This window comes from Rhagoletis zephyria, unplaced genomic scaffold (assembly GCF_001687245.7).
Source record: "Rhagoletis zephyria isolate East Lansing unplaced genomic scaffold, Rhagoletis_zephyria_1.1 Rzeph_scaffold_07831, whole genome shotgun sequence".
NCBI lineage: Eukaryota > Metazoa > Arthropoda > Insecta > Diptera > Tephritidae > Rhagoletis > Rhagoletis zephyria.
In genome coordinates this window covers 9,650-29,557 of record NW_016164913.1, presented here as the reverse complement: position 1 = coordinate 29,557, position 19,908 = coordinate 9,650, and the positions used below count along the sequence as shown (strand labels likewise).

At 37.3% G+C, this 19,908-nt stretch overlaps 3 protein-coding genes across 3 annotated transcripts; 1 reads left to right on the top strand and 2 right to left on the bottom strand.

The window, feature by feature from the left end:
• Positions 1-1,518: 1,518 nt before the first annotated feature.
• Positions 1,519-6,726, top strand: LOC108374556 (allantoinase). Its single transcript, XM_017630533.1, has 7 exons — positions 1,519-1,855; positions 1,955-2,106; positions 2,171-2,438; positions 2,630-2,775; positions 2,847-3,184; positions 6,184-6,389; positions 6,489-6,726. Exons 1-7 carry the CDS (start codon positions 1,700-1,702, stop codon positions 6,645-6,647), a joined length of 1,425 nt encoding a protein of 474 aa, XP_017486022.1. The 5' UTR covers positions 1,519-1,699; the 3' UTR covers positions 6,648-6,726.
• A 3,093-nt stretch (positions 6,727-9,819) lies between these two features.
• Positions 9,820-10,842, bottom strand: LOC108374554 (uncharacterized). The gene has a single exon (XM_017630531.1). The coding sequence runs from the start codon at positions 10,711-10,713 to the stop codon at positions 9,820-9,822; it is 894 nt and encodes a 297-aa protein (XP_017486020.1). The 5' UTR covers positions 10,714-10,842.
• Positions 10,843-10,912: 70 nt separating this feature from the next.
• On the bottom strand, positions 10,913-12,575 carry LOC108374555 (UPF0454 protein C12orf49 homolog). The gene is made up of 2 exons (XM_017630532.1): positions 12,180-12,575; positions 10,913-12,114 (listed from the first exon to the last, which is right to left on the bottom strand). Exons 1-2 carry the CDS (start codon positions 12,264-12,266, stop codon positions 11,554-11,556), a joined length of 648 nt encoding a protein of 215 aa, XP_017486021.1. The 5' UTR covers positions 12,267-12,575; the 3' UTR covers positions 10,913-11,553.
• Between the last annotated feature and the right edge of the window lie 7,333 nt (positions 12,576-19,908).

The following is a 19,908-nucleotide window of genomic DNA, read 5'->3' as shown; positions in this document are numbered from 1 at the left end:
CTCGGATAATAGACCGAAAGAAGGCTTTACTGGTTTTCAAAATGCTCCTTTTTTTGTAATGAATAAGTACATATTCGATTTTTTTTTGATCATTTCTTTCTATTCTCTGAGATATGATCAAGTATTATTTGAAGAAGATCTAAATCGTTGATGTAAGTTACACGATTTATGGAAGATTTCAAGACCTGCGCGTAGTCTCTGCATAAGAACCACACAGTCGATGTCCTATTATAACGAGGTACAAATCGCAATTTAGCGATTGAAAAAGTGGTCCGGCAGCTAACATTAAGGTGCGATAGTGAGCAGTTAAAAGTAGCCTGCAAGCATCTCATGTGCGCTAATTACCGCGGTATCAGCTTATAAGGTCGCATATAAGGTCTTATCGCGACAATTGGGTGATAGGCTGAAGCCCACCATCGACGAACTGACATACCCGTTTCGGTGTAGCCATACACCAAATCTTGGAAAAATCCCGCGAGAAAAAGATTTTTGCAAATCATTGTCTTTTTGAATTCAAAGTCGCTTTAGACAGCGCAAAAAGGAGCTGGCTATATGTTGCGATTGCTGAAATTGGTATCCACGAGAAACTAATACGGCTTTGTAAAATACCCGCTCCGACAGCGTTGGGAAAGACCCGTCCGAGCCGTGCGTTACCAAAATAGACTTCAGACATCGCAACTGCCTATCATACCTTCCGAGTTTGATATGGAAGCAAAGCGCGCGAGCCCGAAGGTGAACGAAGACAAAGCGACACTGTTGACAGTTGTAATTTTGAAAAGGTAAAGAACTTCGTATGTTAAGGATCTATCATTAATATCGATCATGGTGGCAGCCTCCCTCGTCGTATTAAAAACTACACTCTACATATTTAATGCCCGTGATGGTGTATGGCTCAGAAACATGGCCAACGCCAACATCCGATGAGGCGACCATTGAATTTTTCGAGGGAAAGATTTTGCGTAAGATTTACGGCGAGTACCGCAGACGATGAAACGATGATCTGTTTGAGATTTACAATGAGATGAACAGAGCCTACTGGGTTAAAATACAAGGACTTCGCTGGCACGGTCTTGTCGAAAGAATGGACACAGTAAGCTTTGAAAGTATTTAACTCGGTACCCGTTGGTGGTAGGAGAGGAGCATTCTCTGCGTTGGAAAAACTAGGTGAAGGACTTGGCTTCACTTGGCATTTCCAATTGGCGTCATTTGGCACAGAAGAGACTGGCGTGCTTTATTGGACACTGTTTAAATCACTTACTGCGCCAACCAAGAAATAGAAGCGAAATAACAGATTCCTTTATTCTACTTGTTAGTTTACAAGTCGCTTTTTGAATCAGATGATTCAGTTGGATGACTTAAATTTTATAACAGTAATCAATTCCTTATCAAATAAATAAAAAGCTCTTTTTCGCGTTTTCACCTTCCTGAAGCTTTTGCACTTTACACCAAATTAAAGTGAAAGTTTTGTGAAAAACACTGCTGCCTTTATTCGCTCATTCAGTTCCATTGAGTGATCGCGTATGAAAATACACAACGCGGAAAATCATTCTAAATATAGAATCCAATAAAAATAAACATTTTCTACATTTGCATATCCAACGAAGTAGATACTTATTAACCAACAATAAAGGCTAACAGTGATTTCGATTCCATAATAACAAAACATTTAAAGTGTTTTCTCCATAAACGAAGTTGCAAAATGGATTTACTTTTCCTAAGTAAGCGAATTTTCCTGGGCACCGAACGGGAATTCCTCAATGGTGGCATTATTGTCGACACAGAGGGCATCATACGTAAGATTTTGCGCACTGCGCAAGAGGTGAATACCTATGTATACAACACGGAATCGGAAGCGGTGAGCAAAAAAGAGAGAAATAAAGCATTTTGCTGGTTAGCAGGCGGCTGTTAGAGAGCATCTTTAAAAATATGCACTATTTGTTTGGGTTTGTCGTAGGTCTATGATTTTGGCGACAAAGTGCTTATGCCGGGTCTGATAGACGCCAATGTGAATATCAGCGAGCCGGGGCGTAAGGATTGGGAGGGATTTATGGCGGCAACAAAAGCAGCAGCTGCCGGCGGTTTCACCACGATCATCGATAGACCTACGTACGTGCATACTTTTCGACAGTTGTGCTACAAATTTTGTTGATAAACTAACTTTTCGTTTTAGTAACACCATACCGCCCACCACCAGTGTGGCGGCGCTAAAAACGAAAACTGGTGTGGCGCGTGGAAAGCTTTACGTGGATGTCGGATTTTGGGGTGGCCTAGTACCTGAGAATGTCAAAGAAGCTGATCCGTTGCTGGGCGCTGGCGTTATCGGACTGCAGTGCACACTTTCGCCCACACCGGCACCAGTTGGAGATGCTTTTCCCGCCATAAATCGTAAGGATCTTGAAGATGTGATCGATAAGCTGGAAGATGGCACAGTTATAGCTGTAAGAATGTGAACATAGAATTTGATATGCTTTCGTTTCTATGAGACCGAAAGGTGTTAGGAAACCAATACAAGTACATTTAGTAAAGTTTTGTGAAAAAATATCCCCGAAACGAAAGCATCTTAATGAGTAATGAAGCTCTTAAATGAGTAATGAAGAATGTAGAATTAACCACTTCTTAATATATACAGTTTAATGCCGAGTTGCCTCTAAAGAATGCCATAGAGCCCAATGAGGAAGAACCCAAGAAATATGAGTCCTTCTTGCGCACACGTCCCGAGGAAATGGAAGTAAATGCCGTGCAACTGATCAGTCAATTGGCCACGGCAAATAAGGGGTAGATATCTACGCTTGTTGAAATTTACAACAAAAAAGTCATAAGATACATTCGTTTTCTTGATGTTCCAGCAAACATATGCATATCATGAACATAAGCTCCGCCGAAGTGTTGCCCATTGTGGCGCAATGCAAACGCGCCGGCGCAAATCTGACTGCTGAAACTTGTCCCCATTACCTTGCATTGTCTGCAGAGCAAATCGAAGATTGTCATACCGAGTTCAAAGCCCAGCCTCCGATACGCGTCAAGTCAAATCAGCCCCGGTTATGGGACGCTCTGAAAGCTGGTTGCTTGGATATTATTGCCTCAAATCATTCGCCAGCGACGCCGGGAGTGAAGTGTTTGAATTACGGACGTGCGCGTGGAAACTTTTTGAATGCTTGGCCTGGCGTCTCGTCGTTGCAGCTGGGTAAGTTTCACGGTCTTATTAGGATTCTCATAGTCTACTCACTTTTGCGTTGAAAAATTGAATTTTAGACCCTTATACCTTATGTATCGCACAAGAACTAACAGCGCTGTAAGCACCATTATAATACGGTTTCTCTGCGACCTATGATCGTATCGATTGTCGCAATTTTTAAGCATCTTCGTAGGTGGTAACCGTCTCGCTGAATCTACCTATGTTAGTAATGTAGTTTTCTAGAATTTTACTTTAGACGAGCCAGTGATGATGCGCTCTCGCAAAAGATAATTTTAGACGTTTCCCTACTCTTGTTAGGATTAAGGCTCTCGTTGAAATTTGCTGCATGCTCAGCAAGTCATCTGTGTCCCGTGATCGTGTCTGTTGACTATATTTCTCTCTACCTCCATCAGAAGTCTTGCGCCCTTCATTCCTTATCAGGTGCTTTGATCCTAGCTAATTTATGAGTCCCCTCGTTACTGTGTACGTTAGCAAGATACTATCAATTTGGTCATCAAGATTATCATACACCTACAATCACTTACTATTTAAGATTTTTTCCTTCAAAATAGTTTCTCTTCATTAAATATCCTCCAGCACCTCTCGGTGTCCAGCACTTTCATTTGGAAGATACAAGCAAAACTAAGTGGTACAAACGACAGGGAGACATCCAACATCTCGGGTCTACGCCTACATTCACATCACAGTTCATTTTGCATTCGTCCGTACAGATGGCAGCAGAATTTCCCTCGATTATCCTGGGCTCGAATCGTACCATCCGTTCACGGATCGAAAACCATACGAAAAAAATTACGTGATACGTCAGTCATATAAGCTGAATGGGATAAAGAGTACGTTCACATATGTCATAATCCGAAAAATGTGTTTTTACGTGACGAATAATACGATGTCGTATGTGACGATTCGAGGTCTGCCTCAACATCAAAACCTCCTCGAAGGAAACTTCGCATGCAAGTTTTTCTTGAATTATAGCGAAGGAAGAAGGTTTTTGTTTACGAGAGACAGTAAGTGTGGAACTTTATCCGATCTAAACCTCCTTCTATTTAACAACCAATCACCCCGCTATTGCCATTAGGGATTTAGCAGGGAGGTGGTTTAAGCGCAGAGCTCTAGATTTGTTACAGCGTGATGCAGTCCGTTGAAAAGTTGCATCAACTTGGAACTGTCCTCCGTTTTGTTTTAAATAAAGATATAAAAAACGCACCTAAGTAGGGGTCCATTTATAACCACCCGCCATAGTCACGTTCGCTTACGCTCTTACCTTCCAGAACGTCTCTTTGGCTAGCTGCTTCTCGTCTGACCTTCTGGTATATCTCTACAATTACCGTATTTACTGGATTCAAAGCAATTTATGAGCTCAACTTGATATCAACTTGGTTGTTTTGTCGCAGATGGTCATCAGTAAACGATATGTTTTCTTCATAAAATGGGCAGACAAACATGACGTTTATTGTAAGAGTATATTGTATACCTGCAATAAGCATTAAGTTATTTTAAATTAGGCATAAGGCGATCTGTGTCTATAAGATATGTCACAGAGTTATGGGTCTAGCCCTTAAGCCATGACCGTCCAGGAAATAGGTAGCGGAATAAAGAATCATTCAATATTTGATAGCGAGAATGCCGGGCGTGTTTTAATACCTACTTATCCTTCTAATTGTAATCTGATTGTTTTCCTTATTCTAAAAGCTTATCAAGAATATCATTATATTCGTAGCGCTTCGACATCCAACAGTCTGACTATTTCAGTCTGGTTAAAAAGTTCTTCTACTTAATTTCTCTCGTAGCCCCTGCACAATTTGCTCGTTAAATCCTACTAATTTTTCTGACATTGCATGTGTTTATTGCTTATCTACGATATTTAGTATAATGTACCGCATGTGAATATTAGCCTTATTATAGCCTTGTACATCCTCAGGGCAAGTTTCGGCTTTAGTTCCCAAATCCTAATGAAGGCAACCTTGCATGATGTATAATATATATGTTCTTTTTCTGCGTCTTTAGACATTTTTATTCCAGCTCAGTTTGGTATCTAATGCAACTCCCGGGTACTTAGCCATTGGGCCAAGGCAGTCTAAATTGCTAATAGGCTTTCTGCCTACAAGTGGTGCGCTCGCGTTTGATCTACATAAAAGGGAACTGAGTTGAACATCTACGGGTCTTTCCCGTTTTTTTTTATCATGCATGATATACGAATCATCGCCTTGAAGACTTTTACTTTTTCGTGGATTTTTTCCGGTTGGTTGACGAAAACAAGTTTGACACTACTCCAGCTTTGTAGAATATAAGTCATGCGGACTTTATTCACCCTTTCTACGGTAGGTTCCTTTACTTCCTGGAGGAATGTGTATCTAAGGTACGGAGGAAAATGATTTATTGCGAATTTCGTTCTTTCTTTGTCCACAATCGAGTTCAGTAATTCTTTTGATGATAGCAATAGGCCCGTTTAGGCCCTCCTACATAGGTGGTGCTCCTGCATCATCTCCTGTTCTAATAGAGGTTGTATTGGTATATTATGAAGACACGAATTTGTTAAGTCCCGCAGATCCTCTTTACCGCCGTTTTATACTTTTTCTTTGCATCTTTGTATGATTGCCATAATTTTGACTTGTAGCATTCTATGGAGAATTTTCTGGCTTTCCTAAGCTTCTCAATTAGATTTTCATTAAATTGTGCAGCTATCAGGCCTATTCTGAACAGAAACTTCCCGGGAGTTTTTCTTCTTTCACTTTCCTCCTAATAAATAAAAATTCCCTGAGGAAAATGCTACTCCCTGGGAGTTAATTATTGGTGGAGTTCTTTTTCGGGAGAAACAAATTCCCGTGAGTATTCAGAATTGGGCTGTAATAATTTGATCAGGCTAGTACGCAGGATTATGTAGGTGATTAGTGAATCAGTATTTTTTTTTATTTTACTGGTATTTTATTTCTTTTTATTTTTTGTTATAATATTAAATATGTCTTCAATTTCTTACACTGTGGCTTCAGGACTACCAGTCGTTTGGACACACTGTCAAACCCATGGACTGGGTATGGAACATATTTATCGTCTTATGTGCCAAAATCCGGCAGTGCTCTGTGGTCTTTCCAGCTTTAAGAGTAAAATTGAGGAAGGCTATGATGCTGATTTTTGCATCTGGGATCCAGAAGAGGAGTTCAACGTCTCAGCGGATATGCTCTACTCTACCAATAAGGTTTGTTGTCACATATGTAGGAGGAATATTAAATGGCAGATTGAGTGAAAATATTCGAACTATATGTACATACTATATACAAATGTATTTGTATTACAGGCCACTCCCTACATGGATCAGCGCTTGCGTGGTGTAGTTCATGCCACCATTGTGCGCGGATTACACGTCTATCAGCAATATGAGGGTTTCGGTCAGCCACTAGGCAAGGTGCTGTTGCGCAAAAGCACTAAAAAGCTTGTGAAATTTGTTCGAATGTAAAGGAAGGCATAATAAGTGAAATATATAGCCACATGCAAGATACAATCTTGGCCACATGTTTTAGCTCTTTAATCACGTATAGCTAAGGTGCTTTCCGTATATGGTGCCAAATAAGGCGCTCCTTAGTGCTAGGTAAGACAGTAAAGTATTAACAGGGCAATGGTGGCAACTGTCTTTCAACTCACCATGGTCTTCCGAAAGACAAATGCAATTTCTAGAAACTATCTTTAAAGCTCTTTACTGTCTTCTGTAAAAACAAAATTTTCGGATTATGAGATACGTGAACGTACTCTTTGTACCATTCCCGTTTTCGATCCGTGAACGGATATTACGATACGAGCCCTGCTTATAACAATAAAAACTAATAAATAAAAGAAAACTAAATTCAAGAATGAAAAATTAAAACAAATGACAATAAAATAACACAATTTTTTAAAAATTAAATGGAATAAAAAAACATTATTTTCAAAACAGTAAAATCTAAAAATTAAATTAGAAAAAGATAAACATTAAACCAAAAAAGAAGAAATAGTAGGTACTTAAAAACTAAAAAAAAATGTTGAAAAAACAATTTTAATTTTTAAACAAAATCTAGAAATTTAAAGAAAATTTAATTAAAACCCCTAAAATAAGATCCTAAAAATTAAATGATATAAACAAATTTATTTTGATTTTTAAAACAATAACATCTAAAAATAAAAGAAAATTAATATAATAAAAAAAACAAATTAAATAAAAAAATAAATGAAAAAATATAAAAATTAGAAAAATTGTATGGAGTTTTTAGAAATTTCCATTAGACGTGCCAGTGATGTGATCAAAAGACAATGAATATACAAACAGTTTTTAGCGAAAAACACATCCGACTTCAATTCTCGTGTACCTTTGAGTGTACTTCATATTGATTAAGCATTTTGAGTGTCATTACATACTGACATCTTCTTCTTATTTGGCGCTATAATCGTTTGTCGGTTAGGACCGAGACCAAAAAACTTCTCAAATCGCCTCCCTCCTGTGCCAAATTTGCGCCAGTTTTTCATCGCGAGTGCAGATGGGTCCTTCTTCACTTGGCCTTTCCATTTTGTTCGCGGGCGCCCTTGCTTTCGTTGTCCACCCATGGGTGCTAAGTCAAGGGATCTTTTCAAAGGAGCGTCGTCATCCATGCGTTCAAGCCAGCGCAATCGTTATACTTATACATATGCGCTTAATTATGTCGTTAAAAAGCTCATACAGTTCGTAATTCTATCTTCTCCGTAGATATTACGTAGAATAGGTCTCTCGAAAACACCCAAAGCCTTCTCATCTTTCTTTGACATCGTCCATGTTTCTGCGCCTTAACGGGCAGGACGAGAAACTTGAAGAGCGTAATTTTTGTTCGCCAAGAGAGGGCTCGCTTTTTCAATTGCCTATCGAGCCCGAAATAGCACCTGTTGGCAAGAGTTATTCTTCGCTTGATCTGCAGGCTGACGTTGTTGGTGGTGTTTATGCTGGATCCTAGGTAAACAAAGTCTTTCACTACTTCAATGTTATAGCTGCCAACAGTAAACAGTGTGCATCGAAACGCGTGGACTTTTTATATAATGCTAGGAGGTATATTGTCCTGTCTTCGTTCACCACTAGACCAACCTCTTTAGCTCCTTTTCTAAACGGGAAAATGTTGCAGTTACGTCCCTTTGTTTCAGACCGATGATGTCGATATCATCTGCATATGCCAGCGATATCGTTCTTTTGCTATATATGGTACCGCTGCGATTCAGATTGGCAGCTCTTATTACGTTTTCCAGCATCAGATTAAAGAAGTCGCACGAGAGAGCCTTGTCTAAAACCTCGTTTGGTTTCAAACCGTGCGAAGAGGTCCTCCCAAATACTTACATACAGTTTAAATATTTGTTTATGCGCATTAACATTTGTTCGTATGGAAAAGTAGCTTATGTCGAAGGGCTGGCTTTAGTATAAATCGGCATTCGCGGCATATGATTGCGAATGACTCACTGGCGCTGAGCTGTTAACAGTGTTTGGCAAATAAACGTGCAAGAAATAGTTCCGATACTGGAAGGGAATGCCGCATTATACTAAAGCCAGCTGGTCTACATAAGCTACTTTTGCGTACGAACACTGATTTGTTTAACGAATNCGACCCAGATTTATATTTGGCCAAGGACTGTCACTCCAGCAACACTCCCCAAAAACTCTTTGGGGAGCTGGTATGTTGCTACAACAACAACAACAACAACAACAACAGCAGGAAACGTGATTTTTCTACAGGGAAACTGGTATTAGCCGAGTTGAGTTGTGAAGAGGTGGCTGGTGTCGTGGGGAATCTCCGCATGTTGGACATTTATTGGAGTTGTTGCTTAGGCGGCTGCAGTGTCCAGACCGTAATTGGGCCAAAGCGATGCGGGTCTGTCGCGGCAAATGAAACTCATTCTCATTAACAGTTGGTGCTTGGATCGCTGACACCATCGACAGGACGGGAGTCCGTATACATAGTCGGTAGTAGCCTTCTTCTGAATGCCATTTGTAGCCTATCTGTACAGTCTCGGCTCCAACGTCTGTTGTACATGCTACTGGACCTCGTACTTCAGCTCACAGATATGCCTTCCGACGGGACTGAGTGAGGGCTGTGCATGAAGCAAGCGTCTGTTCGGGTGCTCACGTCTATAACACCCTATTAGGAACAGCTTGCTGAGCGTCACTGTTGGGCCTCACTGTGTATGTGATGTTCAGAAGGCAATGCATGTCTGAAGCTTCGTCCACGGGATGTTCATCGTCGGAATTGGTTCGCCAACGACGGGAATATCCATTGTGGCCTGACCTCTTTCGTCCAGGTGGTAAAAATGACTGCCGAGTATAATGTAACTCATACGCCGCGGTGCACAGATATCTTTCCACAGGAACCATTCTTTTATTGTTAGCTTTAAATCTCTTATTTTGCTACTAAGCAGGTTATAGTCATCAAGATCGGTTTCATGGATAGGTTGAATGCTAGTGATTCATAGCAATTTAGGCCTAAACGTAACTGTTTGCAGATTTCTTTTCAACAAATATGTTAATATTTTCACAGTTTTTTCTCATACTATCAATTCAGTTATTGGCGAATAAAGGAAAAGTGAATAATTTAGTAATTAAATTCTACTTAGCTAAAAACTTTGCGTAAAGTATGTGTATTTATTTACAATATTTGCTCTTCGTATAATTCGCTTGCATTCTTGATTATAAAATCATCAGTTTGATCATTTGCATTATCATTTAAACCGGCGAGATCATAGTCATTCATATCATCAACGGGATTTTTCTCCTCTTCTACACCCCCATTCTTCTCCTCACTTTCATCGTTCTCCTTAAATGGTTTGCTTTTGTTCAATTTAATATGTGGATGGCGGCATTCGAATATCTTTGCATAGAACACCAGTTTTCTTTGCAGTATTGAATCAATAAAGTACCTTTGAAAATCCTTAGTACGCATCTCACGTGGCCCATTCGCATGATAATGTGTGCTATAGCCTTCAAAGCGATAGATCACCTTAATTGGATAGTGTTTTGGTAAGTATTGGGGCACTATAACGGTAAAGAAGACTTTTGCAACAGCCAATGGATTAGGACAAACGGGTGTGGGCTTCGAAAAAATTGCATCAAGAAAATATCTAGTACCCTTCCTTGGTATAATATGTGACTTGTCGTTTATCCCAAGCGTAAATTTCGTAGCATCTGATAAATGCCACAAATTTATAAAGTCGCGCACTTGTGTGAATATTTCATTGACTGAAAAATCCTGTATAGTAACCCAATCAATACTCTTCTCTTTGTATTCAGCATCGAAGCTAAGAAATTCATGATGTACTTTTGTGGTCTTAGTCCGAGGCCTTGGATTAGGATAAAAGAATTCGCCTCCCACATCACTCAATATCAGTTGCACGGCTGTATTAACTGTTGCATTAACCGTATTCGTCAATGTTTGCACAATGTCCTCCAGATCGAAATCTTTTATGTTGTTAAATGATGCTGATCCAACAGGAATGCAGCCATCATTATTTTCGGAGCAACTGGTCATTGGATGAGAGGCCATTACAATTAAACAAATCCGAAAATATATGACAAATAGAAGTTAAAAATCTAATATTTTTGGTACGTAGTTACATAATTATTTTTTTGAAATGCGTTTTGTACAGAAAACAGTAAATGGTAGGCAAGAAATTACGTTTGTTATGAAGTGGTTACTAAATCCAAGTCATATTCCTACTAACATTGATGATTCATATTTAAAATAATGTGAAAAAATTACGTTTTAATTTATTAATGTAATTAATGTTACATTTTACTTTTGCTTAACTAAAGCAAAAAGAGTATTAATTCAAAACATATGAAATCTAACAATCTTATATCTATACTTGTACCAAGACCTTAATTTAAAAGATATAAAATTAAAATTAGTGCTAACTAAATTCTAATTTAATACTTAAAATTGTTGTGTCATGGTATTTTAGTTTTCAAACCCCCAAAGCCAGTTAAATTTTCAGCTGCTAATGAGTAATTTTGTTATTAACCACAGTTTGCAATACGTCTACAAGCTTACACTTATATTAAGATTTAAATACGTTACAATCATTTTTATTCGCACAGGATATCGAATATGAAACTAGCACTAGCACTCAAATGTTAAAATAAATGTGTCAGCAGCAGCGGCACGTTCACCATGTCTCATTTTAACATTCGGTACCATTTTAATTACATATAAACGTATTTAATATAGAATTAAGCGTTCGTTGCATACTTCATATAATCTTACGAAGTTGACTTGAACAGCTGGGTGCAGTCATTGTAAATAATTACTACGCACTACTAGAAATGTATTTTTCTATCTCCCATTCGCCACCATATTTACTCCGGGTAAATGGGAGCAGTACAATCATCGTGCCATACTACCTGATACTTCACGTTGCGATTCATGCGCTTCTGTCTGCCCGTAACAATATTTGGGCAGCCCATCGCGGTATTTGTTTTCATGGGCTACAGAGTGCGAGTTGGTGCGGCACTTAACTAAACACAACTCGAAATGATCCTCTACATGGGCATATACAGCTGCCTGCCGGCCAGTAATTGTGCGCAAGACTAGCTCCAGCAATGTACGCTTTGCCGGGTGCAGGCAGCAAGATACACAATATTCATACATATCACAGCAATGTGTCGTTGCATTGCATGTGTCGCATGTGTAATATTTTGTTTCGGACACTTCCACATCACAGCAATTACTGGGCAGTAGTAGATGTTCGCGACGGCAGAGAAAGCCGCGATCATCGACGAGCAAATCGCGTCCCTGCACAGAGTTGCGGCAACGCATATCTGGATCGTTGGTGCGATTTTGTGGCTCGTCAGGCAGTAGGTGTTCCTGAAGTGTGCGCCAAATGAGCGGACGTGTGCGCTGAACGGTGAGCACATTATCCGCATGTAGGGCGCTAAGACCGCCATGCTAAGGAAGGTATTTAGATATGGTTAATCAGTACTGGCCATTTGTTGTCGCCAATCAGCACTCACCTTAAGTAAATTCGTTACTAAAAATATTACGGCAAGTAATGTGATGGTAATGTAGAGTATACGTCGGCCAAAAAAGCGTGGCCACATTGTTCTTTGGTATCTTAAATCGACGTAGTCTTCACTTCTGGCACGCTAGCTGCCGAGATTGTACTCATAGCGCCGCATATGTTCACAGGGCTCCCCCGAGGTCGCCACCTAAATCTTCATTGGCGTGACCACCGCTTTACGTAGTTTTTTAATTTAAAACATTGTAAATTCCATTTTTACGATTTATCTAGTACACAATTTTTTATGAAAACAATGCGCCAATAAGTATTTTCTATTTTTCTTCTTTTTTTTAATGTAGAAATGCCAGTGTGCAGGCATACAACAAAACAAAAGCACGAATTGCAGTTTGCGAACAGCTGTTGAGTAGTGTTGCCGGATGAATGTAATTTACTTTTTATTTACTTGTTTTTCTGAGTGATTATGAAGCTTGAAAACTTCGATTATTTTTATCAAAGATTGTAGAACGTTTGACTTTTCCTAGTTGTTACCTCTGAATGCAAATCTATAGATTTCGTTTATTATTTTACGTTTATTTCATTTAATTCTTTAGCGCCCACAAAGAGGTAAGAAAACTAAGTGCAACCCTGGTCATGTGTATGGTTTGTGTCCGAGGTAAACTTAATTAAGTGCTATTTCCGGTGCAATGTTCGTAATGTGACTTTTTGACGTTAGTTCTTTAAGTGCCCACACTCACCGATGTAAACGTACATTAACGTCCCTACAAGAAAAGGACTTTTCCTTGACCTCTTTACTAAAACTCTAAAATATACACCAAACACAGAAACACATTTGTAAAAATAACCTTAGGATATACATTAAGTAGAAAAGGAACCTTTAAGCACTGCTGGCAAAATTCCCATTTGAGAAAGGCACGCATAGTCACATGTACACAAAAGAACAGGTCAGGTTTTTCATATTACCCCCGAATTTCTGATAAGAAAATTGCAGCATTATTGAATCAGACTGAAGGTCAGGTGACCGGCCAAGTAACTACTGCAGCCAAATTGCTTAAAATTGATATATACAGTGAACTTTAAGCAAAAAATATAGTATTTAATATTTTTTTTTTTAAATGGGCGTTTTCAAGCCCACTTATCATGAAATATGTGTACCCGCCTAACCGATTTCATCCAAACTTAGTACACTCACTACTGTTAGCCGCATTCAAAAATTCTTTGCAAATATATGCAACAATAACCACGCTGACCTCCCATGTATTGGTATTTTCGTAAGATACAAATTCTACGATATTTTTCTATTTAATAACGCTAAATTTCTCAGGTTTGTATTTTGAAAAATGTATAATAAATTTTTTTTTTTTTAATAAATAGATTTTTATTAAAAGGTTGTAGCTATGGTATGCTGAATTTAAGCTATATTTTAACTAAAAACAAGAAAATGAGTTGATATAAACATGGTAATAATTGTATTTGCACTGAATTTATGCGGTGTGCAAGCAAATTTAATATTTGTAGTTTACATGTTGATTTTGAAGTTAAATCTTTATGCTAATTTTCCATCAACGTATTGTTCATGCTATCACCATATAAATTAAAATGTGTACGGGGTGTACAAAGCTCAGTGGTTAACACTTCTGACTTGAACATCGATTACGCAGGCTCGATCCCTGCTGAAGTCTAGAAAAACGAAGTCTGATGAGGAGATGTGGTGATCTCCAAAATAGCTACTATCACTTCTACCGCTTAGACTTTGTTGCTTTTTCAATTTTTCCTAATAAACAATCGTGGTACAAAGCTCAATTAAAATATTAAAAATGTCAAACTTTTTTAAAAAATTTAGGAAGATTCAGCAAATTTTCATCAAAACTTTTTACTTTTTAAGAAATTCATATCGTGTCATGAAAGATCGTTCAGATATAAAATTTAAAAAATTAACGCGAATTTTCAACCTTTTGAAGCTAGCCTTTTATCATACAAAAAATTTCATAACCTATAAAACTGCTAATTTTCTAAAAACTTAGATTAATAAATTTGTAGAATTTTCCTAAATTTTGTACAAAGTTTGAAACTTTAATTTATATGGCTTTAGTCATGCTGGATGCAATTTGGTAGCATGTTTTGGTAAAAATACAACTTCTGTCACGTCCAACCAGTTCGAATGCTTGCTTTTCACGTTTTTTTTTTAACACTATGAGCCTCTTATCAAAACCGTCGAAGCCTTTTACATATATTTTTGACACGCAAATCAATATCAGGAGTATTCACGTTTTCTAATTCTGGTAATGTCTTCTGACTCATGAACCAAAACCAAACCAAAATTTAAAGTTGTGTACAAATTTTTAAGGTTGCATCGGGTGAGCAACAATTTATCGATTCGAGAAATTAATGCGCTGATGAGAAAACGAAAACTCGTATATCGAGACGATAAAGTGGCCGGTAATCTAAAGGTTAGATGAGAAAACGGCCCTTAGAAGTATTGAGTCACTGAAAACACGATTCACAATGAAAATATGTTTTGTCAACTTTCGAGAGTGAGGAAGTAATCTAAAAAAATTTGTATCGCAAAAAAAAATTACACTGTAATAAAGTATCATTAATAATGACTGATTGCCTGTCAATGTATCATAGGATAGACAATGTGTATATTTTTGAGTTTTGACCTCCGGCTGAACCACTGTTCAAACGATTTGAAAGTTGAATAAACAAAAAAAGTACACCTANCCACGCACTGTATTCACCAGAAAATGTCGGTACTGTCATTTTCGGTAACACTACGTCATTATGTTGCAGCACTAGATTTTGCAACCCTAATTGTAACTCGTTCACTGTTTGCGGCGTTTGCTGCCTACTCGCTGTTTCTTGCTTCTCCCGCAGATGTGTTGTTATACGGGCGAGAGCTTGTATGTACTTCTCTTCATAATGTGTGAACGATGACACAGCATTTTCATCTTCCGTACTCTCTTCGAATCCGCTTATTTGATTTTCAATCAAATTCAATTGTTTCCATGCTTCATTCAAATTGGAAATTCTCACTTCCAACTCTGCCGAAGGCGTTGCGTCATTTACTTCATTTGAGAAATTAAATGCGCTCGTTATTGAGGCCCTGTATCTGCCTCGTTGACTTTTCAACGCTGTCAGAGACATTGCAAACGTATGTATGTATGTCTCGTAATGCTACTCGCACGAGTGTAAAGGAAAACTAAATAAATTGACGCTGCGAACAAACGCTTCAAATGTAAAACTCCAAAATGCGTTCACTTTACACTTTGCAAGTCGGTGGTTCCAAATTCGGAGCGAAGGACCAAAATGTTGAATAATAACGTGGTTATTTCTAATTTTCCAATGGCTATCTTTATTCTAGAAACTTGTACGAAGTTACAGTAACAAAGGCTCTTGAACTTATGCTAAAATACGTATACAAGGGTTGTAGTGGTGTACAAAGTAAGGTTGCATTTTGGTGTAATAAAGTATGGAATGTAGAGATGATTTAATTTCTCATCACATTGTATGAAATTCAGAAGAATTCTGCAAAGTTTCATCAATTTCAGAATTTCTGAAAAACATCGAGTATGCAGTTTTATAGTCCATTCAATTTTCGCGTTGATTTTTGATAATTTTTTTGCTGACTGTATCACGCATTTTCTTCCATATAAAGTTTCCGTTAATTTTTTTTTATATGAAAAGAAACGCAAATTTTTAGGCATTTGATATTCACACATCATTGTACAAAAATTAAATGGAAGTTCTTATTAAAAATTTTGCAATTTTGAAGAAACATGGCAGAATTCTTCTAAATTTCGTACAAAATTTGAAACTTGGATTTACATACATATATGATGTTTTATAAAATATGAGCCATATTTTAATAACAAATTTACCAAATGTTTTTCTATGAAAAATATTTCGTATACTAAATTTTGTTAGTAACTAAATATCAAGTTAAAAATAATAACAAAAAGAAAATTCGTTCGAAAATTGTTGAACAACTATTTCTTAACAAATGAGTATCATATGGTCAAGGGCGACTTTACCTTATGTTTTTTTTTTAACAAATTATAACAAAAATTTCCCCCAGCTTTTGCTGAAATGTAAATAAAAGCTCTGTGTATATATTTAGCGCATAATCTCAAAAATTCCAAATTCTGAGTTGTGACTCTTTTGAAGACGGTGTGCGATATTATTCAATTATAAGCTAATATATCCTATTATTTGCCATTCTTGCGATGTTCTTATTGGAGGTCGAAAACTGTTTAAATCCACTGAGGTATTTGTCTTGGCTTGTCTTGAATAATTTGCTTGGAAGCTCCGAAATTATGCCAAATTATTATTTTTATTATATATATATAGACAAACGCACACATAAATAATCAGAAAGAAAAGATAAATCTATTAAGGGGTGACTGTCTGTCCGTCCGGCCGTCTGTGCACACGATAACTCGAGTAAACATCGAGATATTTTAACGAAATGTGGTACGTGTACTTCTTTCGGGCGAAGGACGGATGATACTGAAAATGGAAAAAATTGGACAATAACCACGCCTACCTCCCATATAACGGTAATTTTCAGAAATACGAAAACTGCGATATTTTAGTAACTACTGAAGATTATTTACTCAAAATTGAAATTTACAATAATTTTTAGACGAAAAGGATGAATATTATAAAGTTTTGGAAAATGGACGTAGCCACGCCCACTTATGGTTACATGTGTATATCTTGATAACCGCTGCACCGTGGCACAGTTGTTGGCCTTGGTACAGCATACCAAATGGCCGAAACTTTTTTCAAAATCAGACAATAACCGCAATTACAATTTTTACAATTTTTTTCCAAGTTTTTCGTATATTTCTAGGGAATTATCCCGAATATTTGCCACTTTCATGTTCTTCACACAACGAATGACCACTCTTAATTAAGCTGCCTTTACATGAGGAGATTTTTTAACAGGCGATAATCGCCGGCAAAAGTAGACTTGCTGTCTACTTTGAGGCGAGCGATTTTTGAATCACCATTTACACTAGCGATTTATCTGGAGCAATGTTGAATCACATGAAAAAAATAAACCATGTATTAAGTTTGAGATTACAATTGCGACCACCGCAACGGCGACATCAATGATGACAATCTAATGCAATAGCGGCTACTTCAGCTGTTTCTGCTTCTGTCATTGCTTTACACATACTAGGTTCTTTCCCGTACGCAACGCGTGATCCCGCAGGTGCCCAAAATAGCCTTGAAATCATTCCCGTACTCAACAAAATGGGTAATAGAGCGAAAATTTAAACCTATTGGATCGTAAGTGTCTTCTTCTTCCTGTCCGAAACATCCCGGACTTTTTCGCCGGGTAAAAATGGATTAGGTGTCAAAGTGCATATCAGCTGTTTTGGGTTTACATGTCGCCTGCATTTACTTGGTGCTTTAAAGGAATAGTGAATGTATTTTCAATCTTTATATATCGCTAGCTTAGAAAGAAAAGTTGCTAAGTCCCATTTTAAAAATTTTACAGGAGAGGAAAAAATCTTCCTTTAGCCATTTTCTTTAACTATTTCGCAAGACTTTGAATCAAACATCATGCGCGTTTAAAGCAAAGCAAAACTCCATAAGAATCAGAAGGATTCGATATTTATTAAAAGATGTGGTATTATTCTCGCCTTATCGGATTTGTGGTGCTTCTTTTGGACTTAGCAAATTTTCCTTTTATTGCTTATGAAGAGGAAAAAATAAAACAAGTACCTTTATAATTTTCGAAACGATGCGTATCCAATTTCTCTAGCCTCGTATATCAAAATATGAGTTTTCATAAAAAGTGGATTTAGCAACTTTTCACTCTAAGCTAGCGATATGTACTTAAAACCAAATTTGTGAAACAAAAACTTAATTTTCAAGTGTTTGCTTTTAAGTGACAAAAAAAAAAACAACGCGGATCAGCTGTTGCTCAAATTCTGGGCCCTGCAAAAATCGTTGGGTCATGTAGTCTATTTGTGGTATTTGTGGTACTTACAAAAGTGTTACTCTGTCATGCTGTAGCTGACCAACTCGTGTCTTTGCACCAGATTATTGTTACCCGATCACTGCTCGTGTTTTAACGAAATGTGATTAAAGTTGGGCATTTGAAAACACATTTGCACGTCTGGCTGTAGCTGAACGTGTAGAGATGCTCGCTGTTAGTTCTTAGCTCCCGGCATGTTCAGGTTCGAATGTCAACATGCAATTTTTAATTTTTGTTTTTGGTTTTTATTAATTTCAAAAAAGCATCTGTGAAGTGAAGAACAAAAGCGTGTACAAATGAAAAAATATAACTACAATGTCATTGGAGTATGTTGGAGTAGTTTTGTGCAACTCTGATGTAATGCAGAGATGGAGTATATGGTCCTGCCCTAGGATATGGCAATATTAACTGGACCATATTTTTTATATGAATTGTGGTTAATTTTGGAGTACTCCTTGGTCCTTCGGGAGTACTATTTACATGCATGCGTGGAGTAGTCGCGATTTTTGCTTATTCTCTAATTACCGGATCCGGTTGGGATTGTTAGGGAAAGAACCTACTGTTATGCTGCTTCGACGCTGTTGCTGCTGCTGGCACTGTTAAGGCTCAGTTATGCATACTTGGCATTGCATAAGAGTTGTCACATAAGGAATCTGTTAAATGAGCTTTGCGTGCAAGTGGTTACCCAACGCACAGCATTACATATGTATGTGGAAATCTGTTGATTTTTGATTTCAACGTAAAATGCCATGCTATGCAGTGCAGTGCAACGTATGCATAACTGAGCTTTAATGGCACTACTTGAGACGACAGCGTTGATTTGCCGCCGTCATGCCAGGGCAGCCCATCATTTAAATATCGTGCGCTCGATTGTGTCAATCAATGTCAGCTATTTTTTTATATTCAATTTTATTGTGGTGATATATGTATGTACATATATATCTATGTACATTAGGGCGCATCACTCTCCATAAAAGGGTCTGTACGTATAGTACTGTTCATCGTAATTATAAAATCTGTTTTAATTTGAGACTTCTGCCAAAATATTTCAGAAACGTATTAAGATCCACGCGAACTGAACCGATTTGAAAATACCTCCAAAAATCTATTTTTTTTTTATAAATGATTTTAGGTTTAATAAATATTTTTTTTCCAAAAAATCACCTCGGATGAAAGAAGGGTTAAAGTTTAGAAGGTCTGAATAAAAATGTTTGAATATTTTTATCAACCTAATCCAAATAATGACAATTTTTGGAGGTATTTCCAAATCGGTCCAGCTCATCTACATGCATACATGTTAATGGTTTTCCTAAATATTCTGGTGAAAATTTTAATATATAAGAAATTTTATAACTCTGCACAGTGGTCTTGAAGCAACCATAGCTATGACTAAAATGCCAACCAAAACGGCTTACATAACTGTCTTTGTACATAATCATAGATCAAAATTTCGTTGAAAATAAAATTCCATCTGCTCCTATGCTTAAAATATTATAAAATGTTGATCTAGAACTTTCCAAATCTAGTTATATAATCGCGAAGGTCTATGGTAATATAATTATAACACTTTCTTACGTTATAAGCATAAAATATTTTAACTTAGTTATTCAAGAGATAATATTACATAATTGCATATTTTAATAATTCTTATTGCATAAATTTTATAAATTTACAAAGTCAATATAAAATATTATTTTATATAAATTCATATGTGTTTTGATGAAAATTCAAC

Bases quoted from the DNA above. Each gene is read 5' to 3' on its own strand.
- LOC108374556 (XM_017630533.1), top strand. From the start codon at position 1,700: ATGGATTTACTTTTCCTAAGTAAGCGAATTTTCCTGGGCACCGAACGG. The intron at 1,856-1,954 runs GTGAGCAAAAAA...GGTTTGTCGTAG, and splicing joins ACAACACGGAATCGGAAGCG to GTCTATGATTTTGGCGACAA. The intron at 2,439-2,629 runs GTAAGAATGTGA...TAATATATACAG, and splicing joins AAGATGGCACAGTTATAGCT to TTTAATGCCGAGTTGCCTCT.
- LOC108374554 (XM_017630531.1), bottom strand. From the start codon at position 10,713: ATGGCCTCTCATCCAATGACCAGTTGCTCCGAAAATAATGATGGCTGC.
- LOC108374555 (XM_017630532.1), bottom strand. From the start codon at position 12,266: ATGTGGCCACGCTTTTTTGGCCGACGTATACTCTACATTACCATCACA. The intron at 12,115-12,179 runs GTGAGTGCTGAT...TACCTTCCTTAG, and splicing joins TAGTAACGAATTTACTTAAG to CATGGCGGTCTTAGCGCCCT.